The following is a 13,929-nucleotide window of genomic DNA, read 5'->3' on the forward strand; positions in this document are numbered from 1 at the left end:
CTGGAGTGGTTTGCCAGTTCCTTCTCCAGGTAGATCACAACTCTCGGCTATGACCTGTCCATCTTGGGTGGCCCTGCACAACAAAGCTCATGGCTTCTTGGAGTTATTCAAGCCCCTTCGCCATGACAAGGCAGTGACCCATGAAGGGGGTTGATTCATGTAGCTTCCCTCTAAAGATTATCTCTGATCATCTTGATTCAGTGTGGTTTACTTTGATCCAAGAAGTTGTGTCTACAGCACTGTTTTATCTGTGTGGCCCAGTTTTGATTGTGATGATTTCACAGTGCTTAACAATAGATGGGCTGTTTGTTCTGCATTAGGCTTGTTAAAGGTTCCAGGTCTAACCAATGAACTGAAAACCAGACAATATGTTTTCTTTGAAGCTCCACAATCTTCGAGACTACTTTGAAACATGCAATGCTGAGATGGTCCAGGACATGTTTTCCATTGCAAAAGCTAAAAGCAAAGCATCTCAAACAAATCTCACAGAGTCATTTATAGTTTTAAGGCTAAAACACAATGAGTGGATTCATACGAAGCAGGAGATTTTAAAGACACCCTGGACCCAAATCAGTTAAAATCACAAAGATCAAAAACAGCTCCTTAAAATGAGGAGCATGAAATTGCTTCAGAATTGGCACTGTGTTCTTCCTCGCCGCCTTCCCTGGCCAGTATCCTGGTGGCCACATTCCTAACCACCTGGGGTCCACCCCAGTGACAAGACTCGGGCAGGGAGGCAGGTACACAAAACCAGGTGCGCACATGCAAAAGTGGGTGACTGATAGAAAACCTAGCAAGGGAAGTGGGAGCCTAACAGACCTGCATCAAATTTAGGCTGCAGCCAGATGTGTTCTTCCATTCACTGAAGGCTTGATTGAGCAGAGGCTTCAGTGCTGAATCCCCATGTCATAGGCAGACATGTGACAAGATTTCATAAGGGGCAGAGTAGTAGAAGAACAAGCCTCTGGGGCTGGCAGTGAGCCTTGGCACGTGCCCAAAAATGCCTACCCCAGATGCTGACTTAGGAACAAAGATACTTAGCAAGCATGAGGGAAAAATATAAGAATTAAGCCCAAAGAGGGAATTTCTAACTAGCTGTAATCTGCAGGAACTTTGAGTGGGTGGAATGAAAACTTGTTGCTCTTTATAGATCAAAGACAACTAACTAAAAGGAAAGTTTTGAGGGGAGTGAAATGAGTGTAATTGACCTATAGGCACTTGCAAAACATTACAAAAGTCAAAAGCCCTAAATATTTATCTATGGATGTGTTGAGAGGCTTAGATCACGCTGAGATCATGTTCATTATTGCTTTTAGAAAGTGATGTGTGAATGGAAAACTGTGTGAGTTTGTTGCAAAAAAACAAACAAACACATTTTGATTTCTTTTGACCAGCATCAATGTTCAAAAATGAAACTGAACTTTCCTCTCTCCGTTATTTCATATTCATCTATAGAATTTCCTGCGCTGTCAAAACAACAAGACAAATTACAACTTAGTGTGTGAGACTCTGCAGTTTCTGGACTGTATCTGTGGAAGCACAACTGGAGGACTTGGACTTCTTGGGCTGTACATTAATGAGAAAAATGTAGCATTGATCAACCAGACACTGGAAAGTTTGACTGAGTACTGCCAGGGACCATGCCATGAAAACCAGGTAAGCCAGTCACTGCAGCAGAAAACGTGACACAGTCCCAAAATTGGGAATCTCATGTACAACTTGGAACCCTGAGAACTTACCACAGAACTGTTGGAAGGGACCTCCAAGGGGCATCCATTCCCATACCACCAATAGTTCTGAAGTGTGCTGCTTAACTGCAACACCCCAAAGAAATTTGTAATGAGAAGTCTAGAACAGAGCATCCTCATCAGCGAGAATCCCCAACTCTTTCTTAGTGCGGGGGAATAGCTGGTCTCAGCATGAGACTCTGAAAATACCTTGGTGCAAATAGAGACTAGTTGGATTTGTAGTAAGATAACGAAAGGGAAGCCCAGTAGTTTAGGTTAATAATAATAATACAGTCGTACCTCGGTTTACGACCCGCTCAGGTTGCGAACACTTCGGGTTACGAACTCTGTAAACCCGGAAGTGTTTTCATCGCGCGCACGTCCCGCGCATGCGCAGAAGCGCGCGCTCGGATTGCGACCTTTTCGGGTTACGAACCGCGATCCGGAACGGATTGTGTTTGTAACCCGAGGTACTACTGTATTAATAATAATAATAATAATAATAATAATAATAATAATAATAATAATAATATTATTTATACCCCACCCATCTGGCTGGGCTTCCCCAGCCACCCTGGGTGGCTTTCAACAGAATATTAAAATACAAAATCTATTAAACATTAAAAGCTTCCCTAAACAGATGTCTTCTAAAGGTCTGGTAATTGTTGTTCTCTTTGACCTCTGGTGCAAGGGCGTTCCACAGGGCGGGTGCCACTACCGAGAAGGCCCTCTGCCTAGTTCCCTACCTAGTTCCCTATAACTTGGCTTATCGCAACGAGGGAACCGCCAGAAGGCCCTCGGTGCTGGACCTCAGTTTACAATGGGCTGCAATGAAACTAGCAGAATGCTCTGTGAGCATTTTTATTTCTCTTTGCGCAATGGGACATTTCCCCCTTCTCCTGCCCCTGTTCCCCTCTCCCTGGCTCAGTCTATTCTGGGGTTTTCTCCAACCTCCCAGAAAAGGTTTTGGGACAACATGGGGTACACACACGGAGTAGAAAGGGAAGAAATTCCTTTGCACTAGTGTAATAATTGAGTTGAATTCTCCCCTATGGATCTCTTCATGGGAGTGGTGGGCAGAGAGAGACTTAACAGGCCTTTGGGAAGAAAGGTTATGTTTTCTTGTTAGCCACTTATTTTTACATTTCTTTCTCCCCTGTGCAGAACTGCATTGCTACTCATGAGTCCAACGGTATAGATATAATTACAGCATTAATTCTCAATGATATCAACCCTCTGGGGAAGAAGCGGATGGATCTAGTATTAGAACTGAAGGCAAGTGGATACTCAACTCTGAAGATGGACGGTAGTATCACAATGACAAAGCCACAGCTTCTATCCAGATCTTGATAATTCTAGCAGGCTCCTTGAGTGCCCTGGGAAGTTTGCTATCACATGGGATTTTATTTTTTAAAATCATTTTAAAATAAAGACTTCATGATATTTTATTTCAAACAGCTTCCCTGTTCTTAATTTAAGATATGGAATGTATTTCATACATTCAAAACCTGAATTTCAAAGAGAACATTAAGTACAATTACTTAGCTATGATACTGTAACTTGCAAAATTATTTCAGCCTGTTAAGGGGCTCAGGACATGTGATCAGAGCTCTATACATCACCAGTCCTGTGACAGAAACCATCAGGTGGTCTTATGCACAACTGTCCTGCAATTTAAGGCAGAATATAGACGTTGACGGAACAGGACAAAGGAACCAGTTATCTATTGATCAGTAGCTACTTTGGGCAAGCCATCCAGTGCTGAGCCTGATCCATTGGTTAGGCTCAACTTTGAGTTGCAGTTAAATCAGTGGAGCCTCTACCCTGCGTTAGTGCATAATTGCTGGACATAGCTGCTGACCTTGCTGCCAGCATCGACTTCTGCATTGTGAATTTAACATAATTTTTATATACAGAACTTAACATAGGGGGGGACTTCCAGTGCTAATTGCAGTTGGGAGATGCAAGGCAATAGGAAAGGGGAAAAGTCCCATTGAGTCCCCTCACGCTATATTGGTCAACTACCATCTGTGTCTAGTACACAGTGTTGCAGTGTGGTGTGCATACCCAATATTACAGGAGGGGTACAGTGATCCTGTAGTTTCTTGTGAAATACTGCGGTTTGATGTATTCCCCCCCCCCCAAAAAAAAGAAATCCAGCTTCAGTCTGATTTGAAAACCAAGCAGGCAACTTACACATGGAAAACACCTGTGCCCACTGAAGTGAGTGGCATGGATATATACCAAAGCATACTGATATGTACAGCAAAGTTCAATTGTGACTTGAAATGCAGTAGGGAGAAAGCTACCTCACTGTGTCCTAAGGTGGTAATGTGTACACAGTCTCACCTGATATCAACCAAATTGTGGTTCTTTATATTTTTCCCCTTTCAAGCTCAGCTGCCATCAGTATTCTGGCAGCTCACAGGTTAACAGATAGGTTGTTTTGTTTTTAAAAATCTTTTAATGTATAAATATCTATACTTCTGCATATATAGGGAGTGCCCCAAATGCAAAAAAGCAACAACACAAAAAACCCCATCACCTTATTGTTTATAGTGGTCCTGTTCTGCTTCCAAACTGATAGACACTTGACTTCACAGTTTAAGAGGAGAAAAGATACAGCTATCTTTTGTGTGCTGCCTGAAACCTACTTTCATTGTATTTATGTATCTAAATGACATCATTGCTTCTTAGTAGAAATCATGTTAGATTTCAACTTTATGATACCTTGCGGTCTTTCACATTTGCTCATCTTTGTTGCTTTGACAGGTTTATGCAGCTGGAAATAGTTACATAGATCTGTGGGTTGTCTTTTTTTACTTCTTTCAGTTTTTATAACACATTCAACTATTCATCAGATATCTTTCTTTGACTTTTACCAGAACAATGCCTCTAAGTTACTCTTGGCAATAATGGAAAGTAGGCACGACAGTGAGAACGCAGAAAGGATCCTGTATAATATGAGACCCAAAGAACTGGTACGTTTCCAAGGATATGCCTCCAAATTTTCAGGGGTTGTGGTGGCACAGGCGAATTTGGCAGTATGCAATAAACTTGCTGCTGGTTGTGTGGCTAAGTACATAACAAGTTCAGGATCTAAGTAAAGTAATCACTTCCACTCACTGAATTCTTGAAGTGGACTGCAAAGATGTTGGGGGAGTTCATAAGCACACGGGTCAGTTGAGGATGGGGAAATTAATTTTTCCAAGTGAGATTAAAAAGTAAAAGAGTGCGTTCAGAAAGCACTGTTTGTGCAGCATCAGAGTCTATAAGGATTTGGAAGATTTGAGAAGCATTGTTGTATGGTTCTCTTCTGAAATTATCTCCAGCGCAGCTTGGGGCTAAGAGCTCAGTAGCTCTTGGCAGCCTGGAAAGCTATGGTGGTCCACTCTGCCTGCTTCTTTGAAGATCAGGTAGCAGAGGGAGGGAAAACATCTGAGGCTTCATGACTGTCCTCTCTGCATCCTCAGATTTATTTTGATGTAACTACTAATCAGCTCTGTAGTAGTATGGCTGCTTCATTTGCAAGTGAGTCATTGAGATATCACAAATGGGTAGTTGGCAACACTCTAAAAAAGAAATGAAAACCTTGCAAGCATGAAGTGCACTGATCCATCAACACCAATATGAAAACATCCTGTGTTGATGAGGGGTGACAGTGTTTGGATTCAAATCTATCACAACTAGATACCAATTTGACTAGGAGTTGAGACAAAAGCCATTCAACAGCTTCTAAGTGTTTTTGTTCCATCCAGCATTAATAAACAGCAAAACGTCAAGCCTGGGATTACAAAGTGCAGGGCCGAAAGTCTATAAACTCGCCACATTGTGCCTTGGTTATGGCAGTAGTCCGAGATGGGTGTGTGATGCAATGTATTTATTATCCAGCAACAAAGGGGTGAGCCGGGGATAAAGTTTCAGTCTTTATTTTGGCTCCTATTCCACTGAGTCAAGTGATTCGTAATGTAGACTCAATTTGACAGCAAATACCAGCTGCTTTAAAGACGAAACAAAACAGAAAAACCAACCTTTTTATAACTGGAAACAGAGACCTCTACTTCAGGAGGGAGGGAGGGAGAGAGCAATACATGTGAAATTCCTTTAGAGGAGTCTTCCACTGGCAGTAGGCTTTGGCCTTGGTATTTCTGTCTCTCACACCACCACAGTTTTGAGTGTTGAATTTATCTTTTCTCCCCAGGTCGAAGTGATTAAGAAGGCTTATCTGCAAGGTGAAGTTGAGTTTGAGGATGGAGAGAATGGTGAAGATCTTGCTGCGTCTCCTAGAAATGTGGGGCATAATATTTACATATTAGCCCATCAGGTACGATTGCATTTATGCAAGGAGAATTTTGTGGCACATTCTACGAGTAGCCGGGCCCTATACCCAAATATAGGCATGGCCATGTGCAACCTATTGTTTGGGCTCAAGTGCACAGATTCAGGAAATCTGATCTCTGTTGGGACAGCCCAGCTGTGCTGATTCTGCACACTGATCATGTTTTCGTACCCAAATGACCAGGAGAGCCATGAGGTCAGCATAGATTCATTCCACAGACTGTTGCCTCCCCTTGGTGCTGTTTGTCCTAAATTTCTGGTTTACCACTAAAAATGCTACATCTGTAACTTCGGAAGCACAGGTTCAAAACAGCTTTAGGCTACTTCAGGAAAAAAATTGTTGTCAGTTACCCGGACCAGCCAGCACCTGGAAGAGTGCAAAGAAAATGTGAGTACATTTTCATTGTGATGCAGGCCGCTATCACCAAATGTATTGTGCATTTATTTTAGCTCGCTCGTCATAACAAAGAGTTGCAGAACATGTTGAAGCCTGGAGGTCAAATTGATGGAGATGAAGCTTTGGAATTCTATGCCAAGCACACAGCTCAGATTGAGGTAACTGCTACAGTAAATTCTGGTTAATCTTCGCTGTGCCAGTCCAAGGAAAGATAAACCAAGAAATTTTTTTAAAATTAGGCGGGAACGTCAGCGGAAGTGTCCTGTGCAAACAATACAGTGCAGATGTACTACATCAAAAACAACTTGCACCTATGGAATATTATAGCAAATACAATGCTATCCAATATGTTCTAAACTGGCTTATATTCCATCCTGTTTTGAATTTAATTGAGTTTGCCAATTCTTTTCTAAATCAAACATCTTTTAAATTTAAATAATGGTCCTTGTGGCGAGCTTTAGACAAGATGGATTAGCCATGTAGATCTTAGCTACTATAGCTCTGTGTAATTGTAGTAGAGATATACGAACAAAATTTCATACTGTGACATATCCCCCAGTTAAGCAGGGGAAGGACTGTTTGGTTTGATTTGTTCTGGGTGAACACTGTTCACTGAGGGGTGAGCGTTGGAGACATTTGCTATATTTGCAAATACTGAATACCAGAACCAACCTGTATCCCAGCAGAACTGTTGCACTATCTCAGATCACAATAAGCAGTCCTTCTTTGTGATTGTACTCACCAGGACAGAGTACTGTCACCTTCCCCCCACCCCCACTGTCATTGCAGTCATTTTGTCCTGGTATCCATGTGAGTATTGGCACCTCATTTTTTTTAACAACAACAAAAAAGCACTGCTAACAAGAGAAATGGCACAGTGTTTCATCTTCTCTTATCTGTTCTTCTCTTTTTAGAAATTCCAAATGAAAACCTGTTGTTGTTTTTTATTCCATCTCTTACGGATGTTTTCATTCTTCTAAGCTCTGATGAGGGTATCGTTCAAAAACAGAGAGAGAAAGGTCCTCAGCTTTCAGGACACCAAATAACCATTAACTCATTTTTTTTTTAATGGAAACATAATTTAACCACCCTGGACTGTTAAATTTGCCTAACAAAGGAATAGTTGGCCATCAACCATAATGATATATGTACATAATATTGTATATGGAAATGATCCAGCTTTTTGGACTTGAAATGTTACTGAAACAAAAGGGAGAGACCTACAGTAAATGGTGTTACACTAATGGAAATCATGAAGTATTTTTGTGAGGAGAGTAGAAGGTCTACTGCATAAGTGAGCTTCTGATAAAGGAAGAATTTGCTCGTTTTAAGGTGCAGCCATATGAACTAATACTTAAATCCTCTCTTCTATAGATTGTTAGATCAGATCGCACCATGGAGCAAATAGTTTTCCCTGTGCCCAGTATATGTGAGTTCCTCACCAAGGAATCTAAACTACGGGTATACTATACTACCGAGAGGGATGAGCAAGGCAGTAAGATAAATGACTTTTTCATGAGATCAGAAGACCTCTTCAATGAAATGAACTGGCAAAAGAAACTCAGAGGTAAACTGGATTGCTGCCAAAGGCGATTTTTCAAGATACTAATTCTTGATCTGAGAGACTGCAAAGTTCTTCTCTGCGTCAAGCAATTTCAGCCTCTGGGGAATTTTATCCTCACACAAAATTATTCTCCATGTAATTTTGCTTTCAGTATCTTAAATATTTTCAGAAAGACTTGGTTTAATCATTAGCTGTGCATATTGTTGTGTGTTTCCAGCATTACATTTCCCGATTGCTATTATGAAAACAAATGCTTTGAAGCAGCCAGAAGATTTATGCAGATGGATATCATTGCGAAGGGAATGGCCAGCCATTAATCTTAGGGGCAATTTGCCCTAGGATCCTTGTCAGATATGTTACATAAGGACTAAACTAGACATGACACAGGAGATCTGTGTTCACAATCTCCTGTGGGGTTTTGCTTTGGTTTTTACTTCAAGCAGCTGCATTGGGATGCTAATTTGGGGAAGTAGCTCTCTGAGAAAGTGTGCTGCACCCTTTCCTGCACTATTTCCTGGATGCAAACCTCTTAATGTACAAAGCTACTATCAGCTCAGGGTGGAGTTTGGGGAGAGAATATAGTATAGATGCTACGTTGCCTGCAGAGCTAATAGCAACTCCAGCTGTCTCACAGTGCTGCTCCTCTGATCAAATTAGCTTTAAAATTACATATGTATATAATCACAGGAGACTCTTATCACCGTTCTCCTGCATCATGCCTATGCTCATGCCCATGTTCAAACTACAAAAGCTCACATCTGTGACTACATCATTTCAGCTGATATAGTGGCGAAAGGAGAAGAACTTGTACATAAAAACCAAACATTACATTCAGCAATACTGGCCTTAGTTAGGCAGGAAGTCGAAACCACTGAGACAGCTGCATCTGCTTGGCACAATGGTCCACTTATATCTTGGTTGCTTTCTCAGTTTGAGGCTATGACATTTTCTAAAGCTCACATTCCACTGCGTCGTTTTGAAGTTTGGCAATGTAATGATCGGGGGACCAAACTTGATGTGACGTTAAACATATATGATATACTTGATGTTTGTTTATTAAATAGCTGGAGTGGGGAAGGGTGATCTAGATCAGGACTATAGCATGGAAGCCGAGGCATATTATTCCTTTGCCACAGTTCAGATTTCACCACTCTCCCTACACAGCCACAGAATAGCCTCTGTGGCTGGGTGATCCAGAGCAGGACCATAACAGGACTAAAGGGTCAAATCCTCTCTTGTCCTCCATCCTGAACGTTGAAGTCCCAATCTGGCCCCACAGCTACCATTTAGTAAACAGAAACTAGTTACGCATTAAATGCATAATGCAGTTATCTGGTTTAGCTCTGAAGCAACCACTTCCACTGCAGAGAATAAAGGCTGGAAATGAAAATGAGGGTGTGTCGGTCTCAAAAGTTCACACAGTGCAGAGTGCCATGGCATGCAGTCAGCACATTCTGACCTTTTTGTGTTTTTTAACGCACGATCAACTTTTGCTCTCCTGGTGCTTGTAAACCAAGTGTTTATATAAAAAGTTGGTTTCTGTTCAGTATGGCCTTTGATCTGAAAAAAGGTTCTCTAGGAAGCAAATGCCCTGAACTTGTGGACTCTGCAAACAACAATTAAAGTACAAACTTTAAATCAAATAAGAAAGATTACTACAGTGTGATTCTAGGAAAAGTTGGCAATACATTGATCTCTGTTGATTTATTCATTGTTAGAGGCAATCTTGTACTTTGAATCCCTTGTAAACTTTTTTTTTTTTTTTTGCAGCTCAACATATACTGTACTGGTGCTCGCGCAACATGTCCTTCTGGAGCAGTATTTCCTTTAACCTTGCAGTCCTTATGAATCTTTTGGTAGCATTTTTCTATCCATTTAAAGGAGTCAAAGGAGGTACTAGTATTTCAAAGTTATAAAATACAGTATAGTTTTTACAAAAATCAATGCACAATGCCGGCGGGTGGTGGTGGCTAACTTAAGCATCTTAGTATTGGTGAATTTTTATCAGTTGTATTATTAAGCACACTCTACATCTCAAGGGATGTAGGGGTGGCGCTGTGGTCTAAACCACTGAGCTTCTTGGGCTTGCCGATCAGAAGGTCAGCGGTTCGAATCCCCGCGATGGGGTGAGCTCCTGTTGCTTGGTCCCTGCTCCTGCTAACCTAGCAGTTCGAAAGCACATCAAAGTGCAAGTAGATAAATAGGTACCGCTCCGGCGGGCAGGTAAACGCCGTTTCCGTGCGCTGCTCTGGTTTCACCAGAAGTGGCTTAGTCATGCTGGCCACATGACCCGGAAAAACACCTCTGCCAGTAAAACAAGATGAGCACCGCAACCCCAGAGTCGTTCACAACTGAACTGTCAGGGGTCCTTTACCTTTACATCTCAAGCAGTGTGTCAGATTAGGATCTGGGAGAAGTGTTGGCTCTCAAAATGCACAGTTCTAAAGGTGTTTTATCTCAAAATGCAAATGTTAATATTCATTTTGATGTTTTTGAGCAAAGAGCATGCATGCTAGTCCAGATGGTACACATCAAGTTAGACTGGAAGCTGCAAACTTCCCTACTTAAAAATGGTTTCAGCAGTTCCTTGCCTCAGGGAACCCTGAGGATGGTAGCTGTATAAAACAGATCCCAGATTCAGAATTTTCAGCAGTCTCACAAAACTAGAGTTCCCAGGAGTTTTTGGAGGATGTCATGACCATTAAACTAGTATGGAACCAACCTATATCTGGAGTGTATATCTGCCGCAAGAGAACAGAATATCACAGAAACTTATGTTCTGAGTGTACTCCATGGCTATGGAATGAATGTTATGATTATTAATATAGCCTGTGATGTTAGAGCTGTATCCTACCAGCTTTGCTCTGCTGCAGCTACTTTGTAAACTTAAAATAAGGGTGCTTCACAATGCATGTTGCAGTCAAATCACATTTCTACGTGGCTTATTGGGAAAGAGAAGTAATAACATGCTTTTGCATCAATGTTGGTGTGATTTATAATCCGTTTCAATTGGAGTTGAGCTCCAAGTTCAGTTGGAGTTTTATTAATATGACAGCTTTCACATTTTAATGCAGGTTTCTATCCATTATTTTGTATTAATTTATTAATTGGTATATTTATATGATGCCATTCAGCACAAGGCTCCCATTACTGATACTTGAAAAGATAATGAGCAGAAACGGTAAGAAAAGAAGCCAAAGCCAGGTCTTTAAACACACACACACAAACACTCACACAAACACACACACACAAATTTCACCACTGTTTGACTTATGGGCCATTGACAAGTAAGCTAGTTCTCACATGCGAAAGTGGGACTTCACCAATTTTGGCCATGGAAAGAGAAAGTGTTGAATGCTCACAAACTGGCAATGAGGGACCCTTGCAATGAGAACTTTGGTATTGCAATAATTGCTTTATATTGTTATTTTAAGCACTTTCCCTTCAAGGTGTAACATTTGTGAAACAATACGAAAGCCTGTTTACAAGGCGGGGAGAGAAGTAAGGCTGAGTACATGCCCCACTTTCATTATAACTCAAATTCCCTTAAAATGATGGCAAGCAACCGTGTATCTCTAATGTCAGGTGATTTCTATTGGATCCCCATAGGACAGATTCCTAGCTAGGTTTTCAAGATATTTATTTAAAATGAAAAGAGTATTTTGACTAATGTTGGCTACCGCATTGGAGTTCATGTCGGATGCTTTCTGGAACAGGAACAGGAGCAACAAAAGTGCGCTGTTTGCGCCAGGGCCATTTCAAACTGATCAGTGGCTAACCAGAGTGGCTGGGGGAACCCGGCCAGATGGGCGGGGTATAAATAATAAATTATTATTATTATTATTAACCACAACAGACTTTTAAGTATAATTTACTTAAGAGCCTGCAGTACACAACCACTTATCGGTCCGAAAATAGTAAGGTGTAGACAAAAAGTTTAATAAACAATACTGTACTAAATGTGTATACAGTGGTACCTCGCAAGATGAATTTAATTCGTTCCGCGAGTCAATTTGTTTTGCGAAAAATTTGTCTTGCGAATCGCGGTTTCCCATAGGAATGCATTGAAATTTCTTTTTTTGCCCATAGGAACGCATTAATTCAATTTCAATGCATTCCTATGGGAAACCGCAATTCGCAAGATGAATTTTTCGCAAAATGAATTCGTCTTGCAAGTCACCATCAGATCGCAAGACGAATGCGTCTTGTGAAAAATTCGTCTTGCAGGGCATTCGTCTTGTGAGGTACCACTGTATCAGATTACGGCACTTACAAGGGTAGTTTTGAAAATTTTGTGTCAGGTGAGTAGGGATGCTGCCAAACCAGGGCAGTTAAATTCCCCCGTCCCTAGAAGGCTTGTCTGGGGTGTGTGAGGAAGGCTGGTGCATGTTTACTACAATCTACTGCTTTTTTAATAAAAAAAAATGCCTTGGTCTGTAGCCTATGCCGGTCTGTAAGTTATAGATGCTATTTGTTGGCATATTTCAAACTGATATTGAGATATTGTTCTTAGCAGCCCAGGGGGCTTTGTGGAGCAAGCAGGATAAATTTTAAACCGAATAAACAATGAACTGTCTTTGGGTGTCTTCCTCTCCTCAGGTACGTTGGAGCCCCACTTGTCAGGCTTACTTTGGACAGCCATGCTGATATCATTTGCCATAGTTGTTGCCTTACCTAAACCCCACGGCATTAGAGCCTTAATAGCTTCCACAATACTGCGGCTAATATTTTCTGTAGGCTTGCAGCCAACATTATTTCTTCTGGGAGCTTTCAATGTAAGTATCAGATAGAAGTCCCTCTGAAATGTTCTTTCCCTGCACCATGAAATATTCTCTGCATGCTTGTATGTTAAAAATTCATTGTTCTGCCATAAATCATTAACAACCCTCCCAAAAGGGTTTCAGCCAAGAGTGGCTAACCTACAGCCCTCCAGATGTTGCTGAACTACAGCTCCCGATCATCCCTAACGACTCGCTGAGGATGATGGGAACTGTGGTTCCATAAGGTCTGGAGCAGGCATCCCCAAACTGCGCCCCTCCAGAAGTTTTGGCCTACAACTCCCATGATCCCTAGCTAACAGGACCAGTGGTCAGGGATGATGGGAACTGTAGTCCAAAACATCTGGAGGGCCGAAGTTTGTGGATGCCTGGTCTGGAGAGTCACCGGTTAGCTACCCCAGTTGAAAAGATGAATGCTGGAACTGGTGTGTTGTGTTAATAGGTTTTCTAAAATATGCTCAAGAACGAATGTTCTCCAGGCATTCATCTTCTGTCCTGTGCTCCACAGGTTTGTAACAAAATAATATTTCTGATGAGTTTTGTTGGTAACTGTGGAACATTCACTCGAGGATACAAAGCCATGATCTTGGATGTGGAGTTCCTTTATCATCTACTATATCTTCTTATTTGTGCAATGGGGCTTTTCGTTCATGAATTTTTCTACAGCTTGCTGGTAAGCGTTTAATCCCAACAATTTATATTTTTTACTGTACTTGATGACTGTAGATATTAGTGACCCTGAATGATGCTAAATGGGTTTAAGCTGACTTTCAGATGATTCCCAGCACCCGCCATGGCAGAAAGCAGCTCGGAAATTCAACTGCCCCTCCACTTTCCAAACAAATACGCAAAGGGACAAGAGAGGGTTTTAGGTTAGACATACGATATTTTCAAAAAAATCATTGACAGAGTTACCAAAACAGCAAAGATATTCAGCATGTGATCTGGCCATGTACTTCACTGCAGTTAACAAGTGTTTATGTAAGCAAAGGCAGTTCAATGTGAAATAAATCTTTTACATGTGACTACAAAGCAGCTCGCTTTTATGTCCTTGATCTGCATGCACGGAACCTCATTTTTATTCTAAGCCAGAGTAGAATTTATGGGACAATTGCTGCTCAATTC

The 13,929-nt window shown here is 41.4% G+C and overlaps 1 protein-coding gene across 7 annotated transcripts in view; it reads left to right on the forward strand.

The window, feature by feature from the left end:
- Nucleotides 1-13,929, forward strand: part of ITPR1 (inositol 1,4,5-trisphosphate receptor type 1) — a 216,163-nt gene that overhangs the window by 165,308 nt on the left and 36,926 nt on the right. For all 7 annotated transcript variants that reach the window (XM_060271356.1, XM_060271357.1, XM_060271359.1 and 4 more), the window contains 9 exons: nt 1,456-1,656; nt 2,892-3,002; nt 4,613-4,708; nt 5,929-6,051; nt 6,516-6,620; nt 7,837-8,029; nt 9,797-9,919; nt 12,626-12,801; nt 13,313-13,477. In XM_060271356.1, coding sequence (XP_060127339.1) covers nt 1,456-1,656; nt 2,892-3,002; nt 4,613-4,708; nt 5,929-6,051; nt 6,516-6,620; nt 7,837-8,029; nt 9,797-9,919; nt 12,626-12,801; nt 13,313-13,477 — 1,293 coding nt within the window. The remainder of the gene's footprint in view (nt 1-1,455; nt 1,657-2,891; nt 3,003-4,612; nt 4,709-5,928; nt 6,052-6,515; nt 6,621-7,836; nt 8,030-9,796; nt 9,920-12,625; nt 12,802-13,312; nt 13,478-13,929) is intronic.

Source organism: Zootoca vivipara, chromosome 2 (genome assembly GCF_963506605.1).
Source record: "Zootoca vivipara chromosome 2, rZooViv1.1, whole genome shotgun sequence".
Classification (NCBI taxonomy): Eukaryota; Metazoa; Chordata; class Lepidosauria; order Squamata; family Lacertidae; genus Zootoca; species Zootoca vivipara.